The sequence below is a fragment of the Ruditapes philippinarum genome, unplaced genomic scaffold (genome assembly GCF_026571515.1).
Source record: "Ruditapes philippinarum isolate M1 unplaced genomic scaffold, ASM2657151v2 ctg1469_1_1_1_1, whole genome shotgun sequence".
Taxonomy (NCBI): Eukaryota; Metazoa; Mollusca; class Bivalvia; order Venerida; family Veneridae; genus Ruditapes; species Ruditapes philippinarum.
In genome coordinates this window covers 26480-40213 of record NW_026859600.1, presented here as the reverse complement: position 1 = coordinate 40213, position 13734 = coordinate 26480, and the positions used below count along the sequence as shown (strand labels likewise).

Genomic DNA, 13734 nt, shown 5'->3' with positions numbered 1-13734 from the left:
AAGATATCAGTGTTACATACATCATAATATGAAAACAAAAAAATCTGTGTAAACCAACAAAAATATCAAATAAATGCATTACTGGAGTAAATACATGGTATATATGGAAAGAAGTTGACCAAATTAAATTGAAGACATGGCTTTAGCTTTGAAAAGATTCTCAAAGGCACACATAGTAACTTTTATACATTGCACAATAAAATTTCAAAGGTTTTTCATTTCCTTTCCATTGAGGTATATTAGACTATGCCACATGACCTTGACAATGTGTTAATTCAACAACCAAAGCTAATGAATTAAATGATTTAAAAATTTCTTGGCTTAATTTTTCACTTTCCTTGCACTTCCCCCGAAATTAATAACTATTCAAGGGCAACCAAAATGAACAGTAAATTTTGATAACCATACCTGGCTGATTAAAGGTGCGTAGTGGTGGTGCAGAATCGGTTTTTGGTAGATCTACTCTAAAACTGTACTCTGGTAGCATTTTATTACTGTAATAATCATGTCAACATTTGAATTATTTCATAATTATCAAAACATCCATGCAACTGATACAATAATTATGATGAACATATTTATGCTATGTTAAAACTTTGCCTGTTTATGTGTTGACAGATTGAGTAACAAATCATGTAGCTTCTACATTAGTAATTTGTTCACTGTATTCTATGCGCTATTTAAAATAGAAAGCTATAAGAATATAATGACCAAATGCAAGGTTGGTATGTTGGTATTCAGAAACCTAGCAAAGAACTTCATCAAGATTTCTTTAAAAAAAAAAAAGATTTCATTTACAACAACAAGAGCTGTCGGTAGGACAGCAACGCTCGACTATTCTTAGTGCTTGATTGTAAAAAAAAATGCTTGATACAGTAACCTCCTCCTGTTTACAGGTTGGGGTAATGATGGTGAACAAGTGTGCAAAGTTTCAAAGCCATATGTGAATGGACTTTGAAAATATTTGAGGTATTACAAAAACTTTAACGTAAATTCTAAGTCCAAAAAGGGGCATAATTCTGTCAAAATGCTTGATACACTTACCTCCTCCTGTTTACAGGTTGGGGTAAAGTTGGTGAACAAGTGTGCAAAGTTTCAAAGCCTTATGTCAATGGACTTTGAAAATATTTGAGGTATTACAAAAACTTTAACATAAATTCTAAGTCAAAAAAAGGGGCATAATTCTGTCAAAATGATTGATACCGTTACCTCCTCCTATTTACGGGTTGGGGTATTGATGGTGAACAAGTGTGCAAAGTTTCAAAGCCTTATGTCAATGGACTTTGAAAATATTTGAACTATTACAAAAACCAATGGACTTTGAAAATATTTGAACTATTACAAAAACTTTAACATAAATTCTAAGTCGAAAAAGGGGCATAATTCTGTCAAAATGCTTGATACAGTTACCTCCTCCTGTTAACAGGTTGGGGTAATGATGGTGAACAAGTGTGCAAAGTTTCAAAGCCTTATGTCAATGGACTTTGAAAATATTTGAACTATTACAAAAACTTTAACATAAGTGGTTACGCCGACGCCGACGCTCGGGTGACTACAATAGCTCTACTTATTCTTATCGAATAGTCGAGCTAAAATTGTCTCAATTAAAAAAGTGCAGTAAAATGCATTGCAAGTTCCCTTCTATTATTGCAAATTTCAACCCGCCATTACATCCTAACCTGAAAACAAATCATCTAAATGCACAAGTTTATATCTGACCTGTTATCTTCTTGATTTCTTGGATCAATAATAAGTTGCCTCCCTTGGGTATTGGATGGAAGCCTTATTGTCATTGGCTCAGATGTGAAACTAGTCTGTGTACCAGGACTCTGATAATTGGCAGCCTCTTGTTTAGTATGCATTATTTGAGACTCCATGTCCCTGAGAAACTTGTCTGAATTTAATGTATGTTGTTCCTAAAATAGAACATTCAAACATGTAAGGAATTGGAAAATATCTCTATTCAGACAAATTCTGATCAATGTACATTTTGCATTTTATCTGGTAATAAAAATTTCCCATTCAAATACTTGAAGCTTGTCAACTGTTACTTAAGCAATTTTCTAAATGTATCAGCAATTATAAATAACGTCTGTGGATTAGATACTGCAAGTGGATATTTAAGAATACCTGTTCCTGTTTTTGTTTCTCAGATTCCCGTGCCAGTCTCTTTTCTTCCTCATACTGCTGGCGTATTCTTTGCCGATCTCGCTCAAACTTCTCCTGTAGCAAGTACAATAATAGATAATTATAGTAACCTGAAAACACTGCAGTCTGTTGTTCTTTAACAAAACTGTTTACCAATATACTTTGATTGAATTTACTGATGCTGTTAGAATAATGACTGCTCCTTATCCGCTGCATTTTAATAAATTCTAAATAAATCAATGAACATTTTTGTTATTACAACATTGAATATTTACCGGCATGCATACACTATATACATGTATCTCTCTTCAGACTGAATTAAAAGCTGGACATTATAACAAAATTCTTTTTTTTTTCTTACAAATTTTCAATAAAACTCTCACAATCTCAATTCTAGAAAAATTATCCTGATATATGGTAAAAGTATAAATATATAAAATAAATGTACCCTGTCCTTGAGAAGGAAGCCACCAATTTCTACTGTACAAGCAATTATTATCTACTTCATACTACCTTATTATAGTTTACCTGTGGTGAGAGGGGCGGTGGCTCGCTGTAATTTGGTACATTTATTTCCATCAAGTTAGGCGCATCAACTTGCGCTTGTTTACGAGCAGGGGCAGCAGACTACAAGAACAGACAAGTACGTGATAACGTGCACACAGCAAGCATTGGGAGTCACACCACAAGGTGAAAGCAAAATAAACATAGGCTTACCACATTCCATACACTAGAAACAACCTTGACTTTACATTTAGTATTGTTTGACATTTATGTATTACGTTTGTTCTGTGATTATGCTCTTTAACAAATTTTAAAAAAAATAGAATTCGCAATTCAAATAATGATGTTTTTTGAATTTGTTAATATTTTTCTATCCCAATAAATCAAGGTTGTTTCTAGCAAACTAAATTTTCTATATGCATAAATATTATTTTTTTAAGTTATGAAATTATAAAAATCATTTTAATCAAGCTAAGAAATAATGTAATTTTCTAAACAATAACTGAAAGATAACCTAGTTACAGGAAATGAAGAAACATAAACTTAGATGTATAATAATAAACTATAAAGGCAAAACAAATAAATGTTTCAGTTACAAGAAAGAGCTCTTTCACTTAAACCTACAAATGACCTTCAAATACAAATGACCTTCAAATACAAATGACCTTCAAATCACCTTGGTATCCAGCCATTTTTTCTATCAATTGTATTTTTTATCCAAAAAAAATCTTTGTTTCAATATTAAATAAACCTCTTTAACTATAATGAATGTTATTTAGAAGCTGGTCATTCAAAGCTGTATTAAGACTTAGGAGAAAAAAAGTTGGATACAGGAATAAGATTTGTTTTCTAAAGCATAAGAAATAGCTGTTAGTATCCAAGCTATTTATTCCATTAGATTTTAAATGCTTAGTTTTACTTTATAACCATATATTAAATTCATTATTCAAGGCCAATAATTGTCTCTACCTAACATGTGTTATTTATACATCAAACATAAAAGTATACCTTACATTTTTAAATATTTGTATTCTTTTAAAATCACTAACAACCATTCTGACTCATGTACATTTACATTTATAAAATGATTTTACTACTAGAAATGACAAAGCATGCAGCAAGCAGAGCTTGTTTTGGTCATACTACATCAAAATGGCTCTATACAGGTAAATAAGTTCTACACTCTTGTTCTGAGAGTTAAGGTATTCTTAACATTACCATCTCATATTTCATGTCTTTATTATAATATAAATTTAATGTATTATAGAAATAATTGTATTATTAGCCTTGAACTAATGAACCATTCTTTAAGATAAAAAAATGTTATATTTGTCAGTATTTTTTTTCATTATGCACAGTCAGCAAGTAAGCCAGTCAATTTTTTATATGTATCCACAATTAGCCAACATCTTTAAAAGTAAGAAACCCTAAATGCATAACTAACATTGAATATAATGTTCTTCTTGATCACCTTATTAACAAATACATATTTGGTAAAGTTATATTCATGTATATCGCACTAATATGATATTAAAAACATAAATTTTCTAAGTGGCAATAAATCAAAATTGGTATAGTAAGTTTTGTTTGTTTGTTTTGGGTTTTACGTCACATCTACATAGTATAGGTCATATCGCGACGTTCCAGCTTTACTGGTGGAGGAAGACCTCAGGTGCCCTTCCGTGCATTATTTCAGGCACAAACGGGTTCCTGAGTAGAACCACAGACGTTCCGTAGGCTAGCTGGATAGCTTCCTCACATGAAAGAATCCAAAGTCCCTGTCGGGATTCGAAACCCACAGCGGTGTGGGGCAAGTGATAGGTATAGTAAGTAAATTTAGTTCCTACTTCAGTAAGATAATACTTGTCATTTTTTGCTGTTGGGTTTTTATATGTCAGTCAAACACTGTTTAGAACATATGCGAATCGAGTAGAACAGCTGACCTCCTATAAGCTTGCTGGATGAATGAGATCCTGGCAGGATTCAAACCCAGAGCAATGTGAGGTAAATTATGTTAATATATTGAAGTATAAGGCTGTTTTCAATGTTTTTCAGATAATGCTTTTTTTCAGATACACATGAAAATTTGACTGGCTTAATACACTCCTCACCATTAGACCATACATACAGTTAACTATGCAAGCAATTATCAAGTCAGTATCAAGCAAACCAAGAATAATATTTTCAGGCAAAAACAAGATAAATCAGGCAAACTGCAAGCAACATAAAACATATATAAGGGTAGTTTACCTCAGCTGTCAAATGTTCTTCTCGGTGTATGGTGAGCTCTACAGGTGGGGCGCTTGATTGATGGTCCGGCTAATAGAGGGTAAAAGATGCACAAAAACAAATCGTCAAACCAAAATACATTCTCAACATGCAGAATTTAATGTTAAAATGTGCTTTAATGCCTTTCAAACACTGAATGCTGTACATCATCATAGGGTGCAGTGTAATAATGTACAGGATATTAGAATTATGATGAAGAAGTTATGACATAGTAAAAGTAAACATTGATAACCAGGCTATTCCTAACTGGCATGTCTGCTTGGTTCAATAATGCAATGTTTTTAAAGAACAAGATTTTGACAGTTGTATTGTAACAGTCAGTATATTGTTGCCTATTGAACAAACTTGTATTATTATCAGATCAATATATATGTCATACATTAATATGTCAATGTTTATGTTGTACATTTATATGTCAATGTTTGTGTCATACATTTATATGTCAATGTTTATGTCATACATTTATATGTCAATGTTTATGTCATACATTTATATGTCAATGTTTGTGTCATACATTTATATGTCAATGTTTATGTCGCATACATTTATATGTCAATGTTTATGACTTTATATGTCATTATTAACATATGGAAAGATCTCATTCAGAAAAATTAGAACATGCCATTAACACTTTAGTTGCCAAAACTTCCGAAAATATAATAACAATGTTTTGCCAGCGGAAATTTTCTCACAGATATATGGGCACTACTTTTACAGATGAAGTAACCTATTTAGATTGGTGCTTATTTTTCACTTTCTACACCGGAACCTTTTATATAGCGCTCATGTTGGTGTCCATGCTCTCAAGGCCGCCTTATAACCAGTAACCATTTATAACGCTTATTGTATAATTACTCGTATAATCGTATAATTATTAATATGATACTTGGTACTATAAGTGGGACAGTATACCTGTCTGGAAGGCAGCTAAAGAATTATCATGCAATCATGTTGCTGTGCAAACTACTTTGTTTTGTAAGAAGAAAATGGACATTCCAGTATAATAATATGATGGCCATGCTTGCTTGTTAGTTGTAACATTCAAAACTCAAACATAGCAACAAGACTCGACTCATTTTAGAATGTATAACTATGGATAAAGTATAAAATGAAATATGACTTTTAAAAGAAAGTTTCAAATGCTTTTCAATTATTGTCAATAAAGTAAGAGCTTCATTAGTTTCAATGAAAACATAGATTCAATGGTAAAAAATTTCCATAAAATCAAACCCGGAAAGTTTGCTCTTAAATTAAAAATAACTTCTAAAAAAATCAAAATCACAACAAAAATTAAACAAAAAATTCCTTAAGAACCTCAAATTTAATACCAATTTAAATCCTTAAACTTGCCCACCGTTTTGTTGCCAAAAATTTTATAAGGGCAAGCAAAACATTAAAAAATTAAGCAAATTGCCTTTGACAACATTAGACACTGACAAGATTCCCAAAAATTTTTCTTGTGAAAACCTTTTATTCATGGAACATTTTTTTGAATTTTTGTCCAAGGGCAAAATTCTGGGTCTAAAAATTAAAACGAAAAAAAGGTGCCCTAACATCTTTATTCTTCTGTAAATTTTCGACAGGACGGGGATGGGAAAAGGGTTGGAATTCGATTTTACTCGGACTCTGATCAAACCCGCGGGGGAAAAACCCAAGGTCCTAACTGCTATTTCCTTTCCCGGTTTCATGACTTTTTTAGGGTGGGTCTTTTTAGGGGTTTGGAGACAGTTGATCAAATTTTCTAATCGGGCCCAAATAACTCTAAAATAATAAAAAATATCAAAATTTAAGGGGCACAATAAACATTATAACACCTTAAATGTTCCCTAAAAATAAAATTTTAAAGTTAATTCGCAAAAGTTAAAAATTTGCCCAAAATAAGGGGTTTATATTTAAAAAGGGAGAATTAACTCCTACAAAAATCTAAAGAAAAACCTACAAACAATTGATAATTCTGTAAAACCAAATTAAAAAATTTTTAGTTAAATCACCAATAAAATTGAAAATTACTGCATGTGATAAACTCAAAGTTTGATTTGGAATGACTATAATGTATTTGTTTGGGATCATTAAATGAAGTCTTTATTTTTTTTATTTTTATTTTTTTTTGGAACCCCAAAACTTAACTCTGTTTATTGTTCCTACCATAAGCAAAATAGGATAGGGGGTCCATCACACTATTTCATCTCACAATTCATTGAACAAATATGAAATATAGTGGAGCATAGAAGAGAATTTTTTTATGCATACTAGCATATACTGTACAGTATTCTGTAGGGTATCACGACATGTAACATTTTAAAAGAAACTGGATACAGTAAAAACATCTATATATAGGTATATATTACATGATAAATCTTGTATCATTTTCCCTTGATGGTCTAGAAATTTTACCTTGCCACAGATGCTGCCTGTTTAAAAAGATTCTTTTTCATCCTTTTTTGGTAGGTTTTAACCCTTAACCTCATATATACGCGAAACAACGCACTTTCGACCCCCCCCCCCCCCTTTTTTAGGCCTCAAAGAGTGAAAAAATGTCCTATTTGGGCCCCAAACACATGTTTTCATTTGAGAAATGTTGCTAAAAAAATTGAGCACGTTTTCCGCACCGCCCCCCATCCAAAAGATACACTAGGGGGATGCCAGAGGGGGGAGGTGCCCTGTTACGGGGGTTTGAAGGGGGGCAGAGCCCCCCTCATTGCCAAGAAAATTTTGGACTTGTGAGAGGCTAAAAATGACCCCAGGTCGATCATAATGTAATGTGTAACCAACACTGAAAAGCCTTTGACTCTATCTCAATCCCTTGAGAAGTTGCAGCACTTTGAAATAAATTTTGATGGAAAAAATCGAGGCAAAATAGTGATTTTTGGCAATTTTGAGATGCCCCCTCGTTGCCATGGTAACAGGAAATTTAAGACTGAGCATGTCGCTACAAAGGCAATGGTCCAGTCAACATTTGTGCCAAGTTTGATTAGTATTGAAGCATTTTTCATAGTTTCATAGCAGTTTGAACTTGTAACAGGAGGCTTTTCAGTGAAACGGCCATTTTTCACAATATGCTCATGGGGGAAAGGGTTAAAGTACATGTACACTAGTGTTAAATGCCAATTTGCCTTGTTGTCATTGATAGGTAAAGGCCCAAAGTGCCTCTTTACAAATAATTTCAGACACAAGTGCATGCCTTAGTGAAACACTGAAACATCATTCTGCAAGCTAGCCAAATAGCTTTCTCACATGAAAGAACTTCCTGAGATTCAAACATATGCCATGACAGGTATGTGATTTAAAGCACTGCATATGCCATTTCAGAGTAGAAATCCAGTCCATATAGTCTATGAAACTTACCTGATTTTGGTGTGACACTGGCTGGGGATTTCTTCACAGAGATGGTGGATCTTTCCTCTGTCATTTGGACATCATGGGGAGCACTCATATCCCTGGTTGGAGATGTCGTCTGCCTCACAGGTGTTTTCTGCCAGACTGGTGCAGACTGGGTATTAATTCTAATATCTGCTGTAAAACTTTCTGTAGCTACTGGACTAGGTGACCTTTTATTTCTCTAAATGAGGAGAAAAAACACAAGATTTTACAAAAAACATACACTACATATCATACAGTATACATTAATTTTTTATCACATAAAAAAAAACAACAACAAAAAAACACCAAGTATCATAACGTTATCAGAATTTTGCAACTTACACCACTTGCCAAATAATTCCATTACATTACAATAACAGGCAAATTAAATTAAGGATGTTAAATTTAACAAAATGCACTATAACATACAGGCTAATTCCATGTGAGAACACAACAGAAAAATACAAGATCTGTCACCTGCACAGACTGGTTCTCATAATCCATTCAGTTATTCCTGTGGACGATGAATCATTTTAATTATATTCTACTTTCATTTTTTTCCGGAATGTTATTCATGATCACAAATGCAATTAAACATTACAATATATATTTCTGTACACACTATATTCAACCAAATCATATAACACAAGTTTGTGATACATTTAGAATATTAATGTGTAAATTCTCAATTCATCAAATTGTTTATGACTCATGTAATTGAATGAATGTATAATAACATCATGTGTGAAATAAACCAAATAAGATAGAGGACTTGGCTACATCTCCAGATGGTTCATTATTTAAAAGGTTTCATGGGAAATTATTTAAGTAACACTGATGAAGCACATTGTATTTTTACTACTATACAAGGTTATTTTCAATTATATCGCAGGCTGTAGGATTAACTATTTAGCATACAAATAATAACTTCCATAAAATTTTAAAACTTGGATGTCAGAGACTGAAAATGTCTCACATTGGAAGTCACATTATATAGGTACAGAAGGAAAAACACAATATTTTGGAAGTCACCGACCAAAATTAAATCAGGCAAGCTTCCACTAATGGATGCCCAGATTATAATACAATATAATCACAATACATACATAATTTTAACAAGAACAATTTTAGAAAGATATAAAAAACAAAATCAGAAAATCAGAAAAAGTCGTTATTGATTTTATTAATTCATTTTATTAATATACAAAGGCTATTACTGTAAAATATAAATACCTCATTGTTATTTGCCTCCCTTTGTTGTTCTCCTATAAGCTGATCCATTAATCTTGGTTTTTCATCTACCTTTGTTGTCATCTAAAATGTTCAATAAAATGAAGTTTAATTTAAATATAAATAAATATATATAAATTAAATAGCAAGATTTTCCTAATTGTTATTTTAAATTCATCTACCAAGTTAACTATCCATGAAAATCTAGGCTCGTTATTCAATATGAATAGTCAGTTTTATACGAATTAAAATGTCACCTAATATATTTAATATTACTTCAATACAATTTCTTTTTTTATATATGATAAAAACACATTCTTTACAAACAAACTTATCAAATTTCAGCTATAAGAAACAATATTATCCCTATACTTAATCCCTATACTTACAGGTATATTACCATTACATAGTACAACTTTGTAAATAAGCCGAAGTTACTTTACGCCAACAATTATAACATCTTTACAACAAGTAGAATACAAACACATATATAATCATAATATTAATTGTTTTTTTTTATACATTTTCTTCTGTATAAATCATTTACAGTAATCCTATCTATTTGAAATGTTTGTTAAAATTAACAGCTGTCAGCAATTTCATTGTGTTTTGTAGGTAAACATTTGGGATCATATTTTAATCAATGCACACTTGGCAACAGTTCGAGATCATCAACAATAACACTTCTTACTGTAATTGGCAGATACAGTACTTTAAACTTCATTATACAGCAAATAAGTGGGTTTTTTACCATATTTAACATAAATTGACTCATAAACACTTAAATTAAGGTGACATATTTCACTACTATGAAATAAAAATCAGGAGATATATTAAAAGGCAAATGACCTTCACAGATGAATGTGTAAAATTTGTAAAGAAATACTTTTTGCAGATTTCATCAAATTGGCCACTACCTTGTTGCCATATGAGTGCACAATAGGGTTCAATCTCATGATCATTTGTGATGAAGGCAGCGGTACCTTTACCAGTAAGTTATTGCTAAGCCTGCCCTAATTTGTTTTACCATGTTAAAAGTTTTATAATCATTTATTACTATGAATACAAATAACTTACCTGTAGTGCAGGTTTAAAGTGCGTTGCCTCGTCAACGTGATCAATTTTCTTGATGTTGTTGTTGTTTATTGCATGGTCAGTAAATGCACTCTCTTCCATAGAATCATATCCATCTAAAATACAACAAATTTATCTCTCTTAAAATGTGAATAAACTTTCATTAAAATAATTCATTTGTTAATATATCAATTAAACAGACACTTTCTAGTAATTGCCACCTGCTAAATTCCACTTTTATAGTTCTTTATTGTTTTGTGAATCAAATCAAATTCTGATCAATGAAAATTCATGAATTTATCCACTGGTAAATATGAATAATCAATGTTCCTGATTTGAATGAGCCAATATTTCCAATCAAGTTCCATATTGACCATTCACTGATCACCGGCTCCTGATTACTTCTGTATGTAGAACAATAGAGCCAGGTAACAGAGGAATGTCAGGTATCCCTACTTGTTAAGATAACACTGGTCTCGTGTTACTACACCTATCTATATAGCTCTCTTATACCCTTACATTCTTATAAAAATTATCACTTATTTACTTAAAAATAGATAGCAAGACAAGAAACACATTGTTTCTACTTCTTACAAATAATACAAGACATTGTGAGTAAATATGACATTCATTTTTTTTCCATATAAATTTACAACTTATGTCTAAACAGGTTTTATAAAATCTTAAGTAATACAAGTTCACTTTTTATACACTTAAAGAAATGAAACTCTATATGATATTTAGTGAATACAATGTTATATTGAAATCAAAACTGGTTTCATCCATTTCACAAACAGATCTTTACAAATTTCTATACAATATCTAATTTGTCAATACACGCCTTGAATAGAAAGTACACAGTTAGATGTAAAATAGGTACATAAAATATAAAAAAATCATGAAGAAATATCATACATACAGCATATATATCATCAATAACAAGTATTTCATTATCTAGATGATTTATTTCAACATTATTACATGAAACTGATTTCATTTTCATAAAAAAATGTGAGGAATGGGAAAAAATGGAAGCATTACTGGTTTCCTAGCAGTTTCCGGCCACAAATCGCACTTTTTAACAAATAAAATATGTAGGAATGGGAAAAAAATGGAAGCATTAGACAAATAAGGCTGTTTCATTTATGACCAAGACAAGTCAACTATATTAATATTCCCAGGTACAAATTAATATTTGTGAATTATAATACTGTATGTTAGTTAGTTACCTCATATTTCACTGGATGACCATCATACTTAACATCCAGTGAAATTATCAATCACCCCTTTAATTTATTAATCATCCCTCGTTTAAATAGAGGAGTTGATTAATAAATTTGAGGGGTTATTTCTATATGAGGGGTGACTTATAATTTTGAGGGGTGATTGATAAATTGGAGGGGTGTTATAGATTGATAAATTTGATGGGTGATTGATAAATTTCCAAAATTCTCCTTTGAAAAATCTATTTCTTCATCAAATCACATGATAACTCATATACATGTAAAACAAAAAATCTTATTTTCACTTATCAGGTACTTATCAATCATCCCTCATAAACACTGCTTCTGTAAATTCATAAATTAATTTTCATTATTTATAAAATAATGGAATTGTGCTGTATTATTAATATTTTGACAGATTATATGTATAAACCGTTGTGGGTTATTACTAAGCCATATTACTTGAGTTCTTTATTGAGTCATATAACTTGTCTAAAAACTTAATAATAACCATATAACAAGTTCATGTATTTCATCTTATATTCAGAAATCCATATTTTTTATCCTTTAGAACTGTCAAACATGTGTTTGATAATGTCTTAATAGTGGATTAAGAATATGTTAGATGTTTAACAACTGAAGAGAATAGCACTGATGTGTCGTAAAGGTAGCAAAATGTAGACAAAGAAGTATTTTGACTTCCATGTATAATACTAATTCACTATAATTATACCAATTACTAACAGAGCAACAGAAGCAAAAGGTAGTTCATCTATATGACAAATCATTAATGAATATTTTTTTTGGAAACTGTAACAAGATACAAAAAAATAAAAGTTTAAAACCAAATAAAAAGATAGCATATCTGAGGCATAATGGGCCTGTAAGTTTTGCCTGTTTTGGTCATTTATATACATGTATGTATTCTGTACAACATCAAATTGGTTCAAGTTATTTCCTGCAGATACTAGGACATTCCAGAGAAGATTACTAATCAATCTATCAGGCTAACAAAAATCCTCATGTCAAATAAAATACTATAAGCCTTTACAAATGCTGACAGGAATCTATAAAACATTTCAAGAATCATTTATTTCTATATTAGCACAGGTTTGGTTATATTACACAGGATATCAATTATATGATAATGAAGTCACATTCATGAAATACCAGTACAATACTGGATGTTATAACAGTTTTCATATAATATCAATTCATGTAACATCAGTAGTTCAGCATATTATTTTTGTTGTTAAAAAGTGAATACAAGTATCAAGTTAAATGATTTTTTTTTTTTTTTTTTGAAAATACCAAATTTGACTACTCATACAAATATTGTTTTTATTCGGCCAAAATATATCTGCATGCAAACACTATATGCCTGACTTTGTACAATATGATAATATAATGTTAACAAATAAAAAAAATCAAATTATTCAACTAAAAAAATGAATAAATAAACATATGTATGGTATAATACCCATATATTTTAATTTGAAGAATCTTATAATAACATCTTCTTATTGCAGTTACGGGTTAACTACTATCAAATTATATAAGGAGTTAAACCCTTACTGCACTAAAATATGATAAATGAATGTGAACAATAAAATACAATGTTAGTTTGAACATTGGCAGTGTGTGGTCTTTATACATTCCGTCTGTCAATTTTTTACACTTTCATTGTAGAATTGTTGTAACAATAATAAAACTCTTTGATGCCTACAGGTGTGGTAAAAGTTACCTAGCCTGCTGAGCTACCACAGCTGCTAATTATGACATACATTATATGTTAATTAACATTTAAACACTTGTTGTTTATAAATACATGAAAGAAGATTATGGAAACAAGGCAAGATAAACAAAGTTGGTGTATTATCATCCCTGTCAGGTACATATATAACAC

The 13734-nt window shown here is 30.9% G+C and overlaps 1 protein-coding gene across 1 annotated transcript in view; it reads right to left on the bottom strand.

The window, feature by feature from the left end:
* Positions 1 to 13734, bottom strand: part of LOC132757218 (uncharacterized) — a gene marked incomplete at its 5' end in the record, with an annotated part of 43616 nt that overhangs the window by 6308 nt on the left and 23574 nt on the right. Inside the window, 8 exon segments of the mRNA XM_060748432.1 lie at positions 409 to 494; positions 1720 to 1916; positions 2131 to 2223; positions 2677 to 2775; positions 4903 to 4971; positions 8228 to 8500; positions 9535 to 9615; positions 10609 to 10721. Of these exon segments, the coding sequence (XP_060604415.1) occupies positions 409 to 494; positions 1720 to 1916; positions 2131 to 2223; positions 2677 to 2775; positions 4903 to 4971; positions 8228 to 8500; positions 9535 to 9615; positions 10609 to 10721 (1011 nt within the window).